The sequence below is a fragment of the Ceratotherium simum genome, chromosome 18 (genome assembly GCF_057802395.1).
Source record: "Ceratotherium simum simum isolate JZ-2026a chromosome 18, ASM5780239v1, whole genome shotgun sequence".
NCBI classification, from domain to species: Eukaryota; Metazoa; Chordata; class Mammalia; order Perissodactyla; family Rhinocerotidae; genus Ceratotherium; species Ceratotherium simum.
This window is the reverse complement of record NC_141917.1, coordinates 30,088,263-30,101,368: the sequence shown is the minus strand read 5'-3', so window position 1 is coordinate 30,101,368 and position 13,106 is coordinate 30,088,263. Positions and strand designations below refer to the sequence as shown.

The 13,106-nt window shown below is 41.9% G+C and overlaps 1 protein-coding gene across 3 annotated transcripts in view; it reads right to left on the bottom strand.

Annotated features, from left to right (window-relative positions):
- SLC1A3 (solute carrier family 1 member 3) overlaps positions 1–13,106 on the bottom strand; it is a 77,427-nt gene that overhangs the window by 3,313 nt on the left and 61,008 nt on the right. For all 3 annotated transcript variants that reach the window (XM_004422742.3, XM_087443201.1, XM_087443202.1), the window contains 5 exons: positions 10,981–11,023; positions 7,653–7,945; positions 5,066–5,299; positions 4,319–4,513; positions 834–968 (listed from right to left, as the gene is read on the bottom strand). In XM_004422742.3, coding sequence (XP_004422799.1) covers positions 834–968; positions 4,319–4,513; positions 5,066–5,299; positions 7,653–7,945; positions 10,981–11,023 — 900 coding nt within the window. The remainder of the gene's footprint in view (positions 1–833; positions 969–4,318; positions 4,514–5,065; positions 5,300–7,652; positions 7,946–10,980; positions 11,024–13,106) is intronic.

The window sequence follows — 13,106 nt, the reverse complement described above, 5'->3', positions numbered from 1 at the left end:
CACACAGGGAAGGGACACAAACACAGATTCAAGCGACTGTGGAACTCCTGCTCTCCACTGATTACCCTCCCCCTACGTATCATGCCTTGAGCATACTGTTGGACTCCTCATGGCCATTAGATCTAGTGAAGTCAACATGTGTTGACTCCAGCACCTTCTGTGTCTTTCTAGGCACTGGCTTTGGGCATCCCGGGGAGAAATTTTTTGAAAGTGGAAGGAAACTTGTGAGAGCAAAGAGGCAGAGACTATCAGCTGGAAGGGTGAGGGAAAAGGGCAGAGGGACGGGCCCTAGAGGTCAGAGGTACTTTTCTTGGAACTTTCCCCAGAGCCAAAAATCAATTCCCAGACAGTGACACTAGCTTTCTTCCTACAGTCTGCATGGCCGCCCCTCTCCTTGTTGGGTTCAGATGGGAACATCTGGGCTGCATTACGCCATTGGAATGGGAAGCACAAGGAGGAAGGGCCTGAGCCATCGTGTGAGGCCTGCTGTTCTGTTCAGCTGCCGTGGGGTTGTGTTGTGCAATTCAGAAATGGCCTTGCTGATTTAGGTTGACTGTGCAGACAGGGGTTTCCCAATCCTTGAATGGCTTTATGGAGTGAGAAGTGTAGCAGCCAGATGTGCCCCACGGGCTGATAAGGAAGTGAGTGTGATGATATCTGGGGCTTGGTCTCTAGATAACGGCAAAGACCAAGCAATGAAGACAATTTAATTACAGTCTAAGCTGCCCCTCCTGGCGGAGCTCTTTTGGCAGGTGTGCCAGGCTGCCTGGTGCCCTAGAATGACAATGGGGGCCCCTGTAACAGCGAGCCGGGACGCAGCTGAGCATACTCACAGGAACCAGTCCACTGCGATGATGAGCGTGATGTCGTCGGTGGGCAGGCCCACAGATGTCAGCACGATGACCATGGTGACGAGACCGGCCTGAGGAATCCCAGCTGCCCCAATACTGGCAGCCGTGGCTGTGATGCTGTTAAAAGAAGTCCCGGAACAGAAAACATTTGTAGAAATCTCCCCAAATACACAGTATACCCTACAAAACATGCCTGGCGGCAATGCCTGACTTGCCAAGTTAACAGAAGAAGATGTGCTTTAGATAAATGTAAATGTGATTGTAAAACACCCATTGAGCTAATAATCATATTAACTGATATATATCAAGCGCATATTCTGTGCCATATGATATGCTAAGCATGGCTTATCTCATTTGATCCTCACAACAACCCTTAGGAAGTTGGTCCTATTATTTTAACCATTTTTGAATGAAGAAATTGGTGGCTACATACTTTTCCATGTACTTGAAAGTATTTTATAAGGTCTAAAATGCTGTATAGGGGCCAGCCCCATGGTGTAGCGGTTAAGTGCACATGCTCCGCTGCTGGCAGCTGGGGTTTGGATCCCGGGCGCGCACCAACACACTGCTCGTTAGGCCATGCTGTGGCGGCGTCCCACATAAAGTGGAGGAAGATGGACATGGATGTTAGCTCAGGGCCAGTCTTCCTCGGCAAAAAAGAGGAGGATTGGCATGGATGTTAAGCTCAGGGCTGATCTTCCTCACACACAAAAAATAAAATAAAATAAAAATAAAATGCTGTATAGTTACAATAATAATTTGTCTCTAATAATTTCTCTATCCAAGTGGAGGATTGTCCAGACACTGAACTTGTATGATTAATGTGATCAGAAATGAAATCAAATGTATTAATTCAGAAACAAAATGATTGATGAACGAAGTTCTCTAGCACTATAAATATTTTTTCTGGAGGCTGTGTGGACCTGGTTTGTAAGACACATAATCTGTCTGGGACTCAGTTTGTTAAATACCTATTTGATAGGGGGATGTGAGAATGTTTTAAAAATAGTAAAATATTACCTAGATATAAAGTGGCATTAATAAAGTCCTAAGTCTGTGGCAGAGACTGTTCCTGGCTCCCCCATGTTGTTCCCATTCTCTGGTACTAGAATTTTTAGCTGGTATGTGGCTGCCCAGAATGAAGACTACATTTCCCAGCCTCCCTTGGAGCTTAGACTAAGTTCTGGCCAATGAGACATGGATGAAAGTGATCAAGCAACTTGTAGGCTGTGCCACTCCTCTTCTTCCCACTGGCTAAAATTTGGAGGTGATGATGAGCCATCCTGGACCACGTGGATGAGGGCAACACCCCAGGGATGATGGAACTGCAAGCCTTGGTCCCTCACACCGTAGAACACCTACAGCCTTGAGGATTTGTGGAGCAGGCTGCTCCACATGAGAGAAGTATAGTTCTATCTTGGTTAAGTCAGTGTTATTGTTATTAATATTTTTTAATTCTATCACATGCAACTGAACCTTTTTCATACCTCAGGGGTTTTCAAGCAGTATGCCAAGGTATGCCCATGAATGGGTTACAAGTGAGCTGAGGTACTAATCTCCCAGCCCCAGTATAGCCAGACTGGGCCTGGGGCCCCTAGAACTCCCAGACCAGTTGTCTCTGGCCATGATTGGCCTCATCTTTTTTATCCCAATGCATTCTACAACTATTATCATTTTCCAATAACACAAAACATATATAGTCTAACATAGCTTATTTCTAAATAAACATATATACACATACAAAAAAATGTGGGGAAGCTGATAGAGATTAAAAATGACTAAAGTGACATCAAAACCAAATGCAAGCCATAAGTCTGGATTTGATCTTGGTCTGGGGAAAAAGCTATGAAAGATATTTTTGGGACAACTGGGGAATTTGAATATAGGCTGGACAGTTTGGAAGTATTTTTAAGATTCTTACTATTGTAGTTATGTAGAAAAGTACCCTTATTCTTAGGAGATGCATGCTGAATCATGTACAAGTGAAATGTCACGAAGGCAGAGGAAGAGAAAGGGGAAACAAAAATGGCAAAAAGTTAACAATTGTTGGATCTAGGTAGAGGATGTTTGTTATAATATTCTTTCAACTTTCCTATATGTAAGACAATTTTTATAATAAAAAGTTTTGAAAGAACAAAAAAAAATCCAACTTATTTTGATCTCGAAAATAAATTGCTAATAATAATTAAAACACATACATGCACACAATGAAGAGCAGGGTCTGATCTGGACGTGAGGTTTCAACTTTACATTACACTTATTTATTGGTCTGTTGTGCATACTGACTTGTAGTAAGTAAAAAGAGGGAATTCTATTCACATATGCACATGGATATGCATCGACTATCTCTAGAAAGACATAAAAGAAACTAGCAAGTAACAGTGGTTGCCTCTGGGAGAAGGAAACTAAGAGATTAGGGGAAGGTATGGGAGGGAAAATTACTTTTCACTAGACACCTCAAATATAATAGTTAAAAAAATAGTTCACACACACAAAAAATAGTCCACAAAAATCAAATTCTCAGCCTATTTATCAGTGTGGTCTTTCATTTATTTTATACTGCCTAAAAATTAACCCAAGAGAAAATGTTAATCCAGTTTTTCAAGTGTATTTTTATTTTCTAATACTGTCAATAAAAGCTAACATATTTTAATGCCTTTTAAAATTGAAGTACAGTCTAACATTTGTTAAAAAGAGAAATATCCATACTATGTATTCTGCAGATTTTAAAAAGAATGAGTTAGTTATACTTTTAGATGGTATATTGATAAATAAGCAAATCAATCAAGTGGCAAGCAGTATGTATGGTATGATTTCATTAATTACAAAAAAAAAGTGTGTGTGTGTGTATGCATGGGAAAAGGTCTTTATACACCAAAATTAACAGTGGTCACCTATAGAAAGATGGGAGTGATGGTGGTAGACACGTTTCACTTTTTACTTTACACACTTTCATTTATTAATGAATGTACACATCTGTATTTTTAAAAAACCAATAAAAATATCTAAATATCAAAAATAAAACTATTCCCACAAACCCCAACCTCCTGTTTGTGTGTGATCCCCTTCCCAACCAGTTGCTTCACCCAATCCCTGATCACTATCTCATTGTTTAAAGTCATTCTTTTTTCTTTTTTTTTGTGAGGAAGATCAGCCCTGAGCTAACATCCATGCTAACCCTCCTCTTTTTGCTGAGGAAGACCGGCTCTGAGCTAACATCTATTGCCAATCCTCCTCCTTTTTTTTTCCCCAAAGCCCCAGTAGATAGTTGGGTGTCATAGTTGCACATCCTTCTAGTTGCTGTATGTGGGACGCGGCCTCAGCATGGCCGGAGAAGCGGTGCGTCGGTGTGCGCCTGGGATCCCAACCCGGGCCGCCAGTAGCGGAGCGCGCGCACTTAACCGCTAAGCCACGGGGCGGCCCTAAAGTCATTCTTAAGAAAAAGTTGTGTAGAACTTTCCTTGTACCTGATGGTAATAATCTGTCCAAAGTTCAGGTCAAAGTTGTTAACTTGAGCAATGAAAATGGCGGCCAAAGCCTCATAGAGGGCAGTCCCATCCATGTTAATGGTGGCCCCTACTGGGAGCACGAATCTGGTGACGCGTTTGTCCACACCATTGTTCTCTTCCAGGCACTTGAAGGTGATGGGTAGGGTGGCAGAACTGAGAACAGTAAAACAGGGCAGGTCAGCTGACATCCTGATAGTTCAGACAGCATCTGTGAGTTTGGTACTTCGGACAGAGAGTTCCTTCCTCTTCCCTGTCCCAATTTAAAGGGAACTAAGTCAGCACTTATATAAATAGGAGATCAGGGTTAGGGACAGTATGGGTCCCTTCACTGGGTCATTTGGCACCTCTCCTGCTTCTGGGTTCCTTCGTGAGGCATCACTTGTGATTATTTCCCCATCACACAGCCTGTGCTGAGTCACTGTGCCATCTCTCCCTCAGGCAAAAGTCAACTGGAAGAGGGAGATTAGAAAGGACAGGAAAGGATAGCAGATTTCCATTTTGTCCCCTAAAAAGGTGCATAGCCAGGTATTCCCTGAATCCCAAATAGGTCTGATTAGCATCAGAAGTGAAAAAGCCAATTCATATGCCTGGAAGTTTAAAACTCAGAAAAAATGCCTCTCCCTATTCCCAACCTGAGGGTTCTGGTTCAAAGCAAAGTCTGAGATACATTTTTCCGACAGGAGTAAACCACACATACGTACATACCTGGACGAGGTTCCTAGAGCCGTGATGAGTGCTTGTAGCAACCCGCCGATAAAAACCCAAGGGTTTTTGCGTGTTACCAAGAAGTAGAGGAGGGGCAGGACAATGACTGCGTGAATGAGTAAACCCACGATGACTGTCACTGTGTACATGGCAAGCTGTCCCCCAATCACACCCATGTCTTCCATCTCAACAATTTTCCCTGCAATCAGGAAGAGGATGCCCAGAGGGGCGTACCTATGTAGAAGCAACACACGCACAATTGGAAGTCTGATTTCCAACAAGCTATTCCACAGGAATTATCAAGTGATAAGAAAAAGTGACAGAGAGTTGATTTCCAAACTTTTCTGCCCAGGATACTATCAGGACTTGTAGAAACTGTAAGACTTTTTCTTTTCTTTTTTAAATATAAATATGGCAGAATTAGGCTTCACTCTTACTCAGAATTTCTCTGGGTCTCAATTTTTTTCTCCTAAACCTGTGAAAAAAGGCATGTACAGAGATTGTTACCCACCTCCTTTTTCCTAGATAACTCTCCTTTCACCACACCTGGGTCTCTTTTCTGGTCCTCAGATGCCACCTACTCCCCCTGCTTCTTGCTCCCCTGCTAAGTGCTTTGAACTGCCAGAATCCACTAAACCATCATCCAGACTTCTGGGAGCATTTCCCACATCAAAGCTGGTTCCCATGTTAAAGCAAGATGCACACAATGCCATTTCAGTGTTTTAGATGTGCAGTCAGCTCTCTTACTGAACGGCCGGTTTTATTATTTTTTCCCATATTACATACCACTTACAATATTACTTAGTGTTAGTCTTCAAATAAACGCTTTTACTTAATTTACTCTGAGGAAATTTTATGTTATAGTGCAAATGGAAAACTAGTACCATTTGCCATAAACAGAAGGCAACCATAAAATAAATTGAGAGCTATTAAAGTTAACAAGGTACATGTATGTACTACCACAACCAGGACATAGGGGTTCTAATTAAGTTATTACTACCGCCATTAATTACTACTGCTACCGCCATTTGTGATCTTTCCCCTGTGGACTCGGTAAGAATGAACTACTGAGACACAAAATGACTTGTACATATTGAAACAACCTCAGTTGCTTAAAGGCCGGGCTGCCGGCTTTCAACTCGCTTTGTCTGATGTCTGCTGTAAACTACAACCTAACTCATGCGGCCAAAAACAGAGAGGCCAATCCCCCTTAAGGAGAAGGGTCTGCTGGGAACTGTGGAGGATTTATTTCAAATTGAAAAATACAATGCTTCTTTTAAAAGTCCTTTAAAAACAGAGGCCAGGAAATTATAAGAGTACCTGTTTTCAGAAATGTAATAACTCAATGTTGAAGGTACAGCTAGAAAAGCTACATGTGAGGTTCATTCAGCGGCCCTGAATGGGCTTCTTTCATAAAAGGGGTGAAAGGTGGAGGCATTTTAATAATATGAAGATAAATGTCCACTTTCAGCCCTGCCAGGATTTCAAAGGAGGGCCCTCAGGATTTCAACTGGGGACCCCCGTGGAGACCACGTTCTGATCAGTCTTTGCGCCCAAGTTCATATCCATCTTGTACAAACTCCTGGAAAATGGATTTCTCTGGGCTTTAGTGGCAATAAAGACAAAGGATATTTTTAATCATGTTGGTGAGTGTTTTTCTTAGAAATGGATGATTTCCTGCCTCAGGTGCCAAGAAGGAGTCGGGATTAAGAATAAAGGAGAAAGGGAAAGCAAATCCCACATGAGGCCTAAACCAATCAAAGGGTTCTCTCTCTGCTGGGGGGAGTTTACTTTCCAAGGTCAATGTTCCTCTTTGGATTTAGTCTTTTCCTTTGTCTCTTGCTCTCAACTTTATTTGAAGGAAGTTTTGTTATAAATTGTGGCTTGATACTTCCCATGAGTCCTTTAGACATGCAGCAGAAATGCCTTTTACATATTTTTCTTAGGGCTGAAGTGGAAGAGAAGAGATCTCAGTTTTTCTGACCATCTAGGGGCCTCTATGTTTGTTTTTCTCTCTACTAGAAACACTCTTCTTTTGGCATTTTGTATGGCTGCCTTCTCCTAGACATTCAGATCTTAGCAAAAAATGTCACCTCCTCAGAGGCCTTTGTGCACCATCTGTTTTATTTTTTTTCACAGCACTTGTGACTAACACATATGGTTGATTTGTTTATTTTATGTCTCCTTTAAAAGAATGTAAGATCCAGGACATCCTTGTATGTTTTCTTCATTGCTATATCCATAGTGCCTGGTACTATATGCTTGGTTATGGCAGACAGTCAATAAATATGTATTGAATAAATAACTAAACAGATATAAAATGGAGGAATGAGGAACGGGATCCCATTAGCACTGGGGTAAAGGAGTTGATACTTTTCAAAAACAAGAAAGCAAACTTATTAAGAGAGGCTAGTAGATAGGTTCAAGGCCACTACAGGCCCAGGAAGTCATTGATTTTCTTGTGCTTACCCACCTGAGAGCATTGCAATTGGCCATCCTGCCTGGTGGCATCTTCCTCAGTACAGAACACATGCTGATGGCAATAAGCATCTTGTATATAGCATACATAGCAAACGGAAATACATACCACATTATCACTGCTACCAATCTCATGATGGCTTCGTTAAGAGAATCAAAGAACTCTCTCAGGGCTTGCCCCTGCTCCTTCATGTTTCCAATCACAAAACCGAAGCACATGGAGAAGACAACTAGTCCCAGGGCATTGACCCCATTCACAGACCCTGGAACTGGGACCAACTCTTCTGTGATCCTTGTAAGGGTCTCCATGGCCTCTGACACATTGTTTATCACAGCACCCAGGAGCGTTTCGTTGGACTGGATGGGCACTGTAAAGCTTCTCTTCTCATAGTTGGTTTTAAACTTAAAAGGAAAAGGCACGACAGGGATTAAAGGTGATTTTTGTTTTCTTCTTTGTACTTTCCTGTTGTTCCAATTTATTATAATGATATACATTATAATAGTGAGAGAATAGTGTTGTAGAAAGTATCTGTCTGTCTATCTATCTACCATCTATCTAATCTCTGACAAACCCCTACCACTTAACTCAGCACAGACACACATACACACTGAAATACATAACAAATCACAATAGAAAAGTGCTATCTGGTTGAAGATGCTGGACTAAACATATACAAGTGCTTCTGCTTTCTTCTGAAACCTCCAATAAAATGACTATAATGAGCCTTAAAAAAACTATATTCACAATAGTCCATTTATTCTCTATGGGATCATGCTATAGTATCAAGGACAAATCACCTAACTTCCTTCTTCTCATATTCCACAGCTGAGAAACAGGGATAACTGTGCTGGTTCTACCTTAGGGTTGTTGTGACAATCAAATTAAACAGAATACATGAGAACATACTGTAAATTTTAAAGTACTATATACTAAGGTTGGATAAGGGTGCTCAGTAACAAAGCCCTTCAGGGACTAGACTTAGTTGGAGTTTCAATAGATATTAAAAATGAAAAATCCCCAAACAACAGTCTTCAAGGCATTCCTGATAATATCAATTCTTAAGAATAGGTGCTTGATTAATAGTTGATGATAACAACCCATGTCTCAAATCTATAGAAAAGTTTCTCTTCTTACTCAAGAAATGGTCTTTTCCCCATAGCTCCTGCATGGACGCCCCAGACAGAAGATGCAGAGTATATTACTGTGGCCATATGAAACAATTAAGCCCATGCCTCTATGATTTTTTTTTTTGTGTGTGTGTGAGGAAGATCAGCCCTGAGCTAACATCTGCTAATCCTCCTCTTTTTGCTGAGGAAGACTGGCCCTGGGCTAACATCCATGCCCATCTTCCTCCACTTTATAAGGGATGCCACCACAGCATGGCTTGCCAAGCGGTGCGTTGGTGCGCGCCCGGGATTCGAACCGGCGATCCCCAGGCCGCCACAGCGGAGTGCGCGCACTTAATCGCTTACGCCACCGGGCCGGCCCCTTCCCCCTCTATGATTTTAACGAGAGCAGCATTCCTGGTCTTCATGTTGGTGGTAGTAAAGCATCAAAGAGAATAATAATGTATGGATGTTGACTGGATCTGGAGTCTAGGGGAAGAAAGCACAGCTGTACGTGAAGTGCTGGGTCGTTTCTCTACCAAGAGTAAATGGGAGACTTTCTTGTGCAGTGGGAAACAACTATTCCCAAACAAGGACTCAGCCAGCTGTCAATACTGTGGACACATCCCTGAATAATCAGGGCTACTGCCGGTAATTTTAAGTAACAAAGAAACTGGCCCCTCTTTGTGTCCTAATTCAGTCAACTCTCCAATCTCTATTCCATTGCAGTGCTCATGCATTTTATGGATTATCTAGGGTAGATTTTCAATCCTGATTAGCTTTTCCTATGCCTCCTCACCTTTCCCCTTAGACACAGTTTGTAGCCTACACAGAAATTGCAACCTCATTTGCACTCTGATCTAAGACAAATAGATCTGGGAAGATACATTAGCTTCTCCTTCAAAATCCTGTAAATGCAATCCAAAACCAAATACAATAAATCTGCTCAAGTCAGCACTTTTCATAGTGCTGCTAGAAATCAGCATTTTTGATGTTGTCCAGTGCCAGCTGACTAACTGGAATAGTCAGCACTATGGTGCTGGGGTTGGCTGGTCAGATTGAAAGGGGCTTATTATTTACGGTTACAGTTGTTTTTGAATAAAGAAAGTTAGATTTTGGCATCTTAAGCTTTTTTTTTTTTTTAAAGAAAGGATTCTGTTTGAATTTTGCAGTGTGTGCTGCATTATCTATTAAAAATAGTCAATAAAATTTTTAAAAAGGGAAAAAAAAGGGTGACATATATATAAAACTTGGTCCTCCACGAGGTCGAGGTATTGTTTTATTTGTTTTATGGATCCTAAACTGAAGGGTTAGGGACTTATGACAAGGGTGAAGTGGCACCAGCTGGAGAAATGTTGGGGAACTATTATTTAACCCAGAATGTTTGTTTCTCTTTTAATATATTAGGCAACAACGTCTTTTTATTCAAGGGAGGTTAGAATGAATTTTACTAATTTTATCCCCTAATAGTAAAATGTATTTATATTCACAACACAGGAGCCAAGAGTTGCTTGGATATGGGACTAAAAGGAACTGGACCTCACTGTAGCCTCCAGGTAGGTGTCTCTTCCCCCTGGATACCCCTTTCCAGGAGGCAGAATGTTGGAGCAGAAAGCGGATAGAATTTGGAGTCAACACAACGGATTTGAATTCTGAGTCTGCCATTTACTGCTTGTGAGATCTTGTGCCTGTTACCTAGTCTCTCTGAATTATCACAGATGAGTTGCCTCATCAATGAAATGAGGATAATGGTACCCATCACATTTAGGTGAGAACTACATATAACATTAGTGCTTGGCACATAGCAGGCATTCAATAAATGATGATGCCATTCCTTTCTGATATGGTTACTCCTTTAGAATCCACAAGACCCCTTGCAGACTTCTAAAAAACAGCCCATTGATTCTTAAAATCAAACCCAGAAACTTGAATAATCTCCCTAATCTTTAAAGCAAGTTGTAAATGTATCTGATATTGGAGTTTGCTTGATTGGTGGGTTTTGTGTGTGGGATGTAAGGGCAGGAAGAGGGAGGGAGTCTCCTGATTAGCCTTCTTAATAATTAACACAGACTCAGTGAGCTATTCGTATGCAAGACATACAGTGTCTGGCAACTAATAAGCCCTCAATACAAGTTAAGCGCCACCCTTCCCCTCCCTGCCCTAAATTCCCCAGAAAACCCTAGCGCTTTCTATCTGGTTGGCAAGATAGGTTGCAGTTTCTTACTGCAGAGAAATGGAAAAAAATGAAACAAAATAAAAAAGGGGTTCCACATTGTTTGGTATTCCAAAGAAGAATTTCAAAGGTGAATTAGTGGCTGTGGAGTGTTTACCTGTTTAAAGCAGGCTTCCACCAGATTTGGAGGGAACATATTCCTGCAAAGAAAATGACGGTCACTTGAAAAATTTCCCAAATAATAAGTTTGCTCCTTAAATACTTTTTCATTGTGTCTAAGGTAAAGATTGCATTGAACTAAGCAGCAAATGAAAAAAGAGAAAGATTTTGGTGGATTTTATAACTTGAAATGGGACATATGGTCATCCCCAAGTGTGGCCCATGTAGTTCAGATTTTTTTGGGAAGTCCCAAATTCAACTCATCTGTCCTCTCGTCAGACGATGGAATTTTTTGTTCAGACGTTATATCATCAACCCTGCTCCTAGGAAGAATCAAAGTGAGAACAGAAATACCTTTTGTCAAAAGTATTCTGGTTAACTGAGGTATTATTCAATAGTGGGCATTTTGGTATTGTGCCATGTGTCTAGGGACCAAATGTTATGAACCTAATGTCACAGTAGGACTGTGGAATTTTGTTCTTCACAAAGTCCTCTCAAAGGCCCTCTGGGGGATGGGATCTTGACTCTGAATTGCTTGAGCTTTTGAGGCTCTTTGGTGACCGAGGGGGAGATGGCCCACAAAATTTGAACTTGAGGCCCATGTGGCAGTGTTTGTCATTTCCTTAGAGCAGTATTTGAGTTTATGGAGTTGAGGGGGATAAGTGGCAACACTCTAGTTGGGGAGTCTCTAACCAGCTATGTGACCTTGGCCAAGTCATGGCACCCATTTATGTCTCAGACGACTCATCTGTTAAAGATGAGTTTCGATTCAACTATCATTAGGGCTCCAAGATTGAAGACTGCGGGAGAGGGAGACAGGACCCAGGCAGTTGTACAGCCTGAGAGTCCAGCAGTTGTACTCTATCAAAGTCATATTTTAAGGTTATAAACTCTTGTCCCTTTCTTCCTACTGCCTAGACCATCCTGTTTCCTTTTCCTTCCCATCTATGCTCTATGGGTCTGTTTCTATAAACTCCTGAGTTCAGGAGATTCTAGGATAAATGCTTAAGCCAAGTGACTGGGTGGCGACAGGTTAATCATACAGGTCACTGGGGCAAGGGGGAGCAGAAACACACAGCGCTCTGATGGATCAACCAGACAGGGAATGACAAGATCCCAATTCTTCAAACAAGGAGTAGAAATTATAAAGAAAGAATATAATAAAATACTCCTAATCCAAACTACCTGAGGGTAAAGTTCACGAAAAAATGGTGAAAAGCCTTAATTGTATGAACTAAATAAAATCATAGTTATTGGGTGACAACTTGGTATGAAATAATGTTATAGGGTGGCTTGTTATCTTCAGGTAAATGTGATTAACTCCCTGAAAAAGGCTTTCAAGAAGAGGCCCTGTGGGGCTGCGCTACGCTTACATACAAAGGGTACAAAGTCACCCATGGGGGGAATTGAGAAGTGCTGCTGAAGAGACCCTTTGTGCCCAAATCTCTCTTGAATCTACTTGCCACAGACCCATTTCTTGAGATGGCATGTGAAATCAAGTACCTAGGAGGAGTTTCTTTCAGAGGATCAATGGGGAACCCTTTAGAGTAGGTATCTCGATTTGGCAAACCAGTCATTTTGCAAGTAAGTTGTAAAGAAGGGAGGAAAGGGCTAGGTTTGAGGAGGACAGGATGGGTGGGGCTAAATGGTGGGAGAATGCTAAGCAGGAGGGGATTCTAGAGGCCTGAGCTGGGATAGTTTCCATTTGTTCTTCTAGATCCTGCTCTGCAACCTGGGAGGCTGACCCCTTGGAATGTAGCCTGTGGGTTCTCTTGCCTTTTGGCTTCTGTTGGGTTTGTTCAGTAGGATGTGCTGAAAGAAGAGAGAGTGGATGTATATATTCTTCCAGCTCTCTCTTTGACAGGTTGGACAGCAGCTCCCTCCCTCCAAATTAGAGCTATATCTCCTAACCTCAGGGCCCTTTCCCAAGGCTGTAGCTCTTCCGGAGTTCCTGTAACAGCCCATTCCTTTGCCCCTCAGAGCTAGGGGTGGCAACAAAACAGCCTCCTATTGCTGTTAGTCCCCTGGTGCCTCACCATCCTTCGTAGGTTCCCTTAACCCTACTCGTACCTTTGCAAACCCTTTTCAATGATCCTTTTGAAAATGCAATATGCTTCCTGCCAG